Genomic DNA, 9,271 nt, shown 5'->3' on the forward strand with positions numbered 1-9,271 from the left:
CTGACTTACTCCACTCACCACAATACCGTCTAGGTCCATTCTTGTTGGAGATGGCAACATTTCATTCTTTTTTTATGCCTGAATAACATTGTATATATGTGCCACTTCTTTATCCATTGATCTATTGATGGACACTAAAGTTGCTTTCATATCGTGGCTATCGTAAATAATGCTGCAATCAGCTTCTAGATGCATATGTCTTTTTGAATTAGTGTTTCTGGGTTTCTGTGGATAAATACCCAGAAGCGGAATTAGTGAGTCCTTCTTTGTCTCTTGTTACAGCCTTTGTTTTAAAGTCTATTTTGTCTGGTATAAGTATTGCTACTCAAGTTTTTCATTTTTCATTTCCATTTTCATGAATATCTTTTTCCATCTCTTTACTTTTAGCCTGTGTATGTCTTTCCATCTGAAGTGAGTCTCTTGTATGCAGCATATGTAAGGGTTTTGTTTTCTTATCCATTCAGTCACTCTATGTCTTTTGATTGGAGCATTTAATCCATTTACATTTAAAGTGATTGTTGATAGGTATGTAGCTATTATCATCTTATTATTCATATTTTTAATCTCTTCTTCTTATTCTTCTTCTTCTTCTTCTTCTTCTTCTTCTTCTTCTTCTTCCTCCTCCTCCTCCTCCTCCTCCTCCTCCTCCTCCTCCTCCTCTTCCTCTTCCTCTCCTCCTCCTCCTCCTCCTCCTCCTCCTCCTCCTCCTCCTCTTCCACCTCCTCCTCCTCTTCTCCTTGTTCTCCTTCATCTTCTTCTTCATGTCCCTCTAACATTTCTTGTATTCTGGTTTAGTGGGGATCAACTCCTTTAGCTCTTTCTTGTCTAGAAGCTTTTTATCTAGAATGTCCTTCCATTCTAAATGCTAGCTTTGTTGGGTAAAGTAATGTTGGTTGTAGATGCTTTCTTTTCATCACTGAATATTCCATGCCAATCCCTTCTGGTCTGAAAAGTTTCTATTCAGAAATCATATGACAGTGTTATGGGAGCTCCCTTGTAAGTAACTAACAACTTGCCTCTTGCTGCTTTTAAGACTTTCTCTTTGTCTTTAACCTTTGGCAGTTTAATTAAGATGTGTGTTGGTGTAGGCCTCTTTGGGTTCATTTTGTTTGGGACTGCACTTCCTTGGCTTATAAGTTTATTTCCTTCACCAAGTTAGGGAAGTTTTCTATCATTATTTCTTCAAGTAGGTTTTTAATTCCTGTTCTCTCTCTTCTTCTGGGTCCCTCATGGTGTGAATGTTAGTACACTTGATGTTGTCCCAGAGCCCTTTAAATTATTCTCATTTTTTTTTATTCTTTTCTCTTTTTGCTGTTCTGATTGAATGTTCTGCAACCTTATCTTCTAAATTGCTGATTCGATTCTCTGCTTTGCTAATCTACTGTTGATTCTCTCTAATGTATTCTTCATTTCAGTTATTGTATTCTTTATTTCTGACTGGTTCTTTTCTATGTTTTCTATCTACACATTTTTATTTTCCTACCTCTTTTTTGAAGTTCTCTCTGAGATCATTGAGCATCCTTTATAACTAGTGTTTTGAACTCTGCATCAGGTAGATTGCTTGTCTCCACTTTGGTTAGTTCTTTCTCTGGAACTTTGTTCTGTTCTTTTATTTGAAACATGCTTCTTTGTCTCCTCATTTTGGCTGCCCCCCTGTGTTTGTTTCTATGTATTAGGTAGACCTACTCCCAGTCTTGGTAGAGTGTCCTTATGGGCCCAGTAGCCCATAGGTGTCCTGTTGGGCCCAGTGGCATAGTCTCCCTGGAGTTGGTTGCACCAGGTATGTCCTTTCTGTGGGTCGTATGTACCCTACTGTTGTAGTTGAACCTCGATTACTGTTGGCATATCAATGGGAGGGATTGACTCTCAGTCTGATTAGTTGTGAGGACTAGCCATGACTACAGTGGAGGAGCTGTTGTTCAGGGGATGATCCTATGGAATAGGATTCGCTTTAATGGGGCTCTGGTACCTGCTGAGCCTGCCCTTTGGTGTGTCATTTGTGGAGACAGTTGGGCAGTACTTAGATGTGTTCTGAAGCTGGCCACCAGGTTTGTTGGTTCTGGAGCTTCTTGGGAGGGACTCTGGTGCAGGCCAAGACCAGCAATTGCCTGTTCCTTGTCCAGGGTGCTTTGGTATAAGCTACAAAGTGTTCTGCAGACAGTTGTCACCTGTGCTAGGCTTGGAGGTGCCTGGGAGAGGCTAAGCAGCAATCTGAGGCTGGCTGCACCTAGTTCCAGACTTAGGGCTGCTTAGCAAGTGCTACAGGGCACACTGAGACTAGATATTTGTTTGGGGTCTGTAAACCTTTGAGAGATTTTTTAAAAAATCTACAGCATGAGCCAAGACAGGCTGTTTGTATGGAAATGCCACTGGAAGCAGCTTGGGTGGCCCACAATTTCGGTGGGGTGAGGTATCAGGAAATCATCAGGGTAGGCTCAGTGTGGTAGTCAGATTGTTGCAGACTCAGCAACTGTGCCCACCTGCATGTGCAGGCGGGGTGGGGGAAGGGCCCAACAAAGGAACAATGGCTTCTGCTAGCTGCTAGCTCCTCTGTCTGGGAGAAAGCTGCTTCTCCAGCTCTCACTCTAAAGCCAGAAAATTCAGTTCCTCCCTGTATGTCTCCAGCACCTTTCAAGCTTCTGCCCCAGCACTGGAGCTCAGAGTGAGGGAGTCCATCAGTGAGACCCATGTATGCCCTGTAAGAGGAATGACCGGAATTCCATCCACCCTCGATCTCACTCAGCCATAATCTTCACTGGTTTCATACATAGAAGTTGTGGGGACTTCTCTCCATGGCACTGGAAGCTTGGGCTGGGAAGCCTGGTGTGGGGCTGGGAGCCCTTACTCCTCGAGGGTTCCTCTGCAGTTGAGATACCCCTTCCAATTTTTAAGCACCACATGTGGGTATGGAAACAGCCCATTCCGCATCTCTGCCCCTCCTACCAGTCTTGACATGGCTTTTTCTGTATATCCTTAGTTAGAGGACTTCTGCTTTACTAAACTTTAAGCTTCTCATGATGGTTGTTTTATAGTTTAGGCGTAATTTTGATGTGGTCTTTGGAGGAAACAAACACAGCATTTACCTACTCTGCCATTTTAACTGGAATTCTAACCTCTGTTTTTAAATTCTTTTTTTTTTTTAATAAATAAACTGCTGTTTTAAGCTTAACGACATTTAGCAGGGACTGTATAGTGAAGGTGAATGATGCAAATGATGTGAATATTAAGTTATAGGATGCGTGAAGGTACAGTTTTGTTTGGGTTTGGTTTTCCTTTTTTACTTAGCTCCATTAGGTATTCAACTTGCCTGTGGGTGCGAATCATTTTCTGTATTACTGTCTTGAATGTCATTCTCGAAGCAGAGTTTTGCTTTCTATTATAGGACTCTCTGAAACCATTGGAAACCTTCCACTGATATATCACTAATGCAGGTGACAGGCATTCATGGCCTAATTACCTTGTTTTCCTGTATGATACAGATATACCCAATTTGGTGCACCTTGAGATTTTTCCAAATAATTAGCTAGTGATGTCCAGTAGACAAGCCAGAGAAAGTAGACTGGTTGATAGAGCAATTGCATACCTTTACCAGTTGAATAACTCAAAGGGAGTTAATAGATAAGCTACAGGAATGATGGAAAAGTGGCCACTAGTATTGATCTTATACTTTCCCACAGTTTTAGCAGTGAAATTTAAATTCCACTTGAATCCATATATTGGTTTTGAAAACAAGGAAAGGAATTTTACTAAATATATGCAATGCTTGGAAATATATTTTGGTAAAAGGATTAAAAATCTATTTTTTGGAACAAGAAAAAGTGGGGAGGGAAGAAAGAAGGAAAAAAGGAAGAAAGGAAGGAAAGAAGGGAGGAAGGAAGGAAGGGAGGGAGGAAGGGGAGAAAGAAAAGGAATAAACAGTTTGATTAAACAAAATCAGTGGTCTAAGTATAAATTGAGGTAATCCCAGCCGAAAATAGTTTATAATAAAAGTGTTGGGATATTTTAATTAATCATAAGTGCAATTCAATAGCTCAGTGGCTTCAAAAAATGCAGGAACCAATCCAAGGAGATATTGATGTTGACTTAGTAAGATCTTGGAAGCAGGAGATTAGTTCTCTCAGCTGTGTATCATAATGATAGTTGACATTTACTGAGCACTTACTATTTTCCCATGGTAGGCACTTTACTATTTTATGCCGTTTAATGATTATAATTGCCCTATAACGTAGTCAACATTATTATACCAATTTTAAGTGTGAGTTATTGCAATTTGAGGGTAAATAATACCTTCTCTTTCCCTGTGGACTTTGGAATTAAGAGGTAGAAGAAAAAAATCAAATATATAGATAACAAAAAAGCACTTTTATTACAGATAAAAAGAAAATATAGCTCGAAACTGCAACCAAACAGGCTTGTTAATACTGCTCCCTTCCAATGCCTCACACATGTGCACATAATTCACATATCTACACATGAACTGCAGGTCTCCCCTTGCAGGGCCATCTGTCCAGGTGAGCTAACCTCAAAAATATACTGAGAAATGGCTGCTACTAGAGACTAGCAGCTCCATGGAAGAGAGGAAGGCTGATCACCAACCAGGCCCCCTTTCTGGTGGGAAGGAATGAATGAAGGCTGGGAGAAATGGAGTGTTATTCCAGCTCAAGTCCTCCCACATAGGCCATTAGACCAAGGCCATTAAACATTGCCCCTTCACAGGCACCATATTTATTGAGGACTAGCACATTCACTGGAGGACAGGCACAGAATAAATGCTTGCTGCTGTGGCTGTTGGCGAGTACCAGCTGCAGAAATCATGGAGCAAGTATTCTGGACAGCTGTATGGTAGGTCTTCCTGAAGTGCAGTCATTCCTCTTACCAGGAGTGCTCATGCAATTAGGAATGGTGATTGTTCTAAGTAGTCTCCTGCCTACAGAATGTGCAGGCTGCTTTTTGAGCCATAGCTTATAATCACTGTCCAAAGTAAGTTTGCAGCTAATTGTTACAAAATGTGCTTAACCTCCCATGTATTGTTTTCTAGTTTATGTGGCATATAAGAAATGTTATGGAAAAAACAATGAGGAATTTCCAGATCAAAGACAATGAAACAGTCTCCGAGTAATCACTCTATAAGGTGAATGAAGGATTTCAACCACAGGAAAAGTAGACACCAAGTGGAGAAAAAAGAAGAATTCTAAAGAACAAGCTTCAGCTGTAACAATATTTAATTGTTTGTTTCGATGGGACATTTGGCAGGAAAAAGTTAAAGTGAAAACTTAAATTCCAATTGAATCCATGTTATTGGTTTTGGTACCAAGTGACTGATGGTCCAAATCTTTAATGTGACAAATATTATATGTATATAAATATTTTTGTGTCTTTGAAATATCCCCCCAAAATATCCTCAGACCTAAAACTAAACCTGACATACGTAACACCGAGAACCTCGTAACTCCTGAACTGAATTCTTACCCAGAATCTCATAACCCAGAGAAGAGCACCTGACTTTTTGTATGTTAAAATAGATCCAATGAATTATTATTATAAAGTGATCAAGATTTTTTCCAGTATTTATGATTGTAAAAAGATTGAAATGAATGTCTTTTGTTGCCATATTATTATTTTGAAAATGTTGCAACTTATTTATATAACTTTGCAGTGTAACATGGGCAAATATCTGACTTCCTGTATTTAAAAATATTAGCCTTCTCCAAGTGAGAATCCAAAAAAAAAATTAAGAGAAAAGAGTTACTAAATATAATAACCAAATTAGAATCATACGCATAACTTATCAGTAATATTGTACATCGTTCACTCTGCCTCAGGAGTCCAATGACACCCACTAGACATTTTAGTAAATGGCTTGAATTTAGCAAAGCACTCTTAACGCCCTGGGGAGGGACTTCTTCAAGGTTTGCCTGCATGAGTCAGGACCACACCAGCTAATATGACAGCCATTTGGGTCACACAAAGCCCCACAGTAGACAGCATGGAGTGGGGAGGTGACAAGAGGCACAAAGTCAGTAGAAGTACGGGAAAAAGACCACTGCTCTACTGGGTGAATTCACTTCAATGGGACATAGTAGGAAATAAATGGAAAAGCACAAATAACAGAAGCCTACTTGAAATGCATGACTGGCATCCAGGAGATGTGCCGAAGTAAGTAGCAATAAGAAGAATGAAGTTGGGGAGCCATGGGTGAGTATTAAACATTACTTGAGAAAGAGGAGAACATGCCCAGGGCTGGAAGCAGGAAGGGCATTGCTGAGTAAGTTCCTTGAATGCTGTTAGTATGTGTAACAAGAGGAAGCAAAGGGGATTTGATCAGTGATGGTAGGGCTTTATGGCAAGAGACAAATAACTGACTGAATGTTGGCTTCTCAGTTATAGTGTCTAATTTAATTTCCTTTCCCTCATTCTGCAGCAAGATGCAGATGCAATCTTAACTCAGTTCATAGTGGTTTAGTTACCTAAACCACTGGATATTTTTGCTGCCTCAGAGACTCTCCTTCACTTGTTTTGACTCCAAAGGGCCCTCTGCCTTTGGATGATGTGAGTTCAGATCCTGCTGGTACACCTCAGTGTTACAGGAATATGAACACCACTCTTCACTTTCAGTGGAGGGCTGGGAGATTCTGCCTTTCAATGTTGTAATATTTATACCTTTTTATACAAGGTTCACATTTACAATTAAATAAGGCTCCTATATTTTTCTATCATGAAACAGATATATTAAAAGGGACTGGGGACTTTTATTAAAGAATAGTAAGTGACAGGTGGTACAGATTTTCTTATTAGGGAGCATCAGAGAATACGCTTCCAACAGTGCAAAAGGAAGATTTTCAGTCTATCTGTGAAGTACTTCCCACAGTTTCCTCATCAAATAGACAACAGGCAGGTGCACTAAAGACACACCATGAATTCATATCATAATTTCAGCACACCCAAATTCAAGGGACTGGATGCCAGCTGCAGCAAGCAGGTTTTTCCTCCCTGTTGATCAAGATATGTGAGTGAGACAGAACTTGGCTTTCTTACATGATGTGGTATCTTGTGAGTTGTGTTTTTTTTTCTCCTAATGTGCTAGAGGGAAGAAAAATAGCGGAGCTTTTTAAAATGACAGCTCTCTATTTTTAAATGACTTTGAAACGCCAAATAAATTATGTATTTTATTGCCTCTGTGAGTATCATATTAAATGAATATTTTATTTGAAAGTCTTGAATAAATGAAAATAATTTTTGTAATGTTTGGTCTCTTTGAGTCTTTGTGACAACTGTCAAGATTTCTTCACTGTTCAATTTTAGAGATATAAATAAGGTGAAGTTACTCAAATATTAAGTTGTCCTTTGAAAAGTTCCTGAAAGAAACTCTTAATTCAATACTCTAATTAAAGGTCTTCCACTAAAACAGATTGAGGTTGTCCCCAAGAAAACCATACCAGGAGAACATTGATCATACACTCTTTAAAATAGCTGATTTAAATAGCTGATTTAAAAATAATAATAAAAGCATACGGGTACTTATAAATAAGACTACCACCACTATATATGGGGGCAGGGAAAGACTTCAGATACGTACCAGTGCATTAAAATTTCTCATCAACAAGACTTGAAAAAATTCAGGTTATAAACCTCATTTTACTACTCAAAAACATCACTCTGTTTTCCATTCAAGAAACTCTTATCTCTTCCAGCAGGAAACAACTTATCTTCCTTTGGACATCTGACAACCTCTCAAGCCTTTATCCTAACTTCAAAAACCACTTTAGTTTAGAACAAGAGTATTCAAACTGCGGTATGGATACTGAAATTGTCCAAGGGCCATGAACAGTTTCCATTTCTTCAACTTCCATATGTTTACTTTCCCAAAACTGCCCTGTTTTAAATGCTTGAGTTGCCCTGAGTTCTCGTTTCCTACCTCTTCTTTATGGCACGGTCCCACCTTTTTAAAAAGGAATACCTTTCTTCTCACCATCCGTAGTCTTACTATGGTTCATTGGCCCAGGGTAGAAAAACTTTTGAACATCAACTAAAGAAACAATTCAGAATATTGGTGTCTGAGAAAGGCTTCTTATCTTTCTCAGTTGTATACGTACTTATTTAAGAATTTAGAAATGGAGTATTTTGACCTGTGTTGGAGTACTTTGAATATAGAAATACTATGAAGTGGAGTGGGAATGAAGATATTTTTCCATTAACATGGTAGCTAGCACTTCCATCCCCAACTATTTACCCAAAAAGCATCACACTTGAGGGTAATCCTGTGAGAGCAAACAAAAGACCACTGGTTAGAAACACTGAAAGAGAATACTTTTTTTTCATCCAAGGGATAACAAACATATGGCAAATGCCTGAACCTTATCTATTTTGGAATTGGAATTCAGATTTGAGAGAACTGACAGAGGGACTCATATTAATGCATTGGTTAGAATTGAAAAATGAAGTCAGATTTTTTTTTTTCCTGACAGAGATAAGTCTGATTTGGCTGATTGGTTTGACAGAGGCCCATGCTTTGCCAATTAGGAAATATGAAGGACATTTTCCATAAACTAAATGAGCTAAATCTGCAGCTCCTAGGTTTTAAAAATATATTAAAAACGTGATAATATCAAAATCTAGTAATTGGTCTAGAATATATAACGACTCTTACAACCTAATAATAAGAAGGTAAGTAATTCAATTAAAAAATGAACAAAATAATTTGAACAAACTTCAGCAAAGAATAGCTACTAAAGCAAATAAGTACCTAGTAATAGCAAATAAATATATGAAAAGATGCTCAACACCATTAAGTCAGATAAGTGGAAATTAAAACCACAACGAGGTACCACTGCATGCCCAATGAAATAACTAATATAAAAAATTACTGATGGTAGCAAGTACTGATGAGACTATAAACTGTAACTCTCATAGATTACTGGTAGTAATTACTTTCAAAAAATGGTTTGTAGTTTATTATAAAGTTAAACACACACTAACCATATAAGCCAACAATCTCACTCCTAGGAATTTACCCAGCTACTAGTAGTAAACCAGAGTAACAAAAAGATCAGGATCCAGAAACCTGCAGAAGGAGCTGACTACAAGAGGCATGAGGGAACATTTTGGGGTGATGGAAATGTTCTATATCATGACTTTGGTGGTGGTTATAAAACTTTCATTTGTCAAAATGCATAGAACTCTACAGTTAGAATTGGTGAATTGTATTCTATGTAAATTATACTGTAAAAAGCTGCTTAAAAATGTTATTGGTTATGATGCAGCAAGATAATTT

At 38.4% G+C, this 9,271-nt stretch overlaps 1 protein-coding gene across 1 annotated transcript in view; it reads left to right on the forward strand.

Annotated features, from left to right (window-relative positions):
* Nucleotides 1–7,234, forward strand: part of SLC10A2 (solute carrier family 10 member 2) — a gene marked incomplete at its 5' end in the record, with an annotated part of 18,326 nt that extends 11,092 nt beyond the window's left edge. Inside the window, one exon of the mRNA XM_081046673.1 lies at nt 5,039–7,234. Within this exon, the coding sequence (XP_080902799.1) occupies nt 5,039–5,103 (65 nt within the window). The 3' untranslated portion in view covers nt 5,104–7,234. The remainder of the gene's footprint in view (nt 1–5,038) is intronic.
* Between the last annotated feature and the right edge of the window lie 2,037 nt (nt 7,235–9,271).

Source organism: Rhinolophus hipposideros (assembly GCF_964194185.1).
Source record: "Rhinolophus hipposideros genome assembly, chromosome: 4".
NCBI lineage: Eukaryota > Metazoa > Chordata > Mammalia > Chiroptera > Rhinolophidae > Rhinolophus > Rhinolophus hipposideros.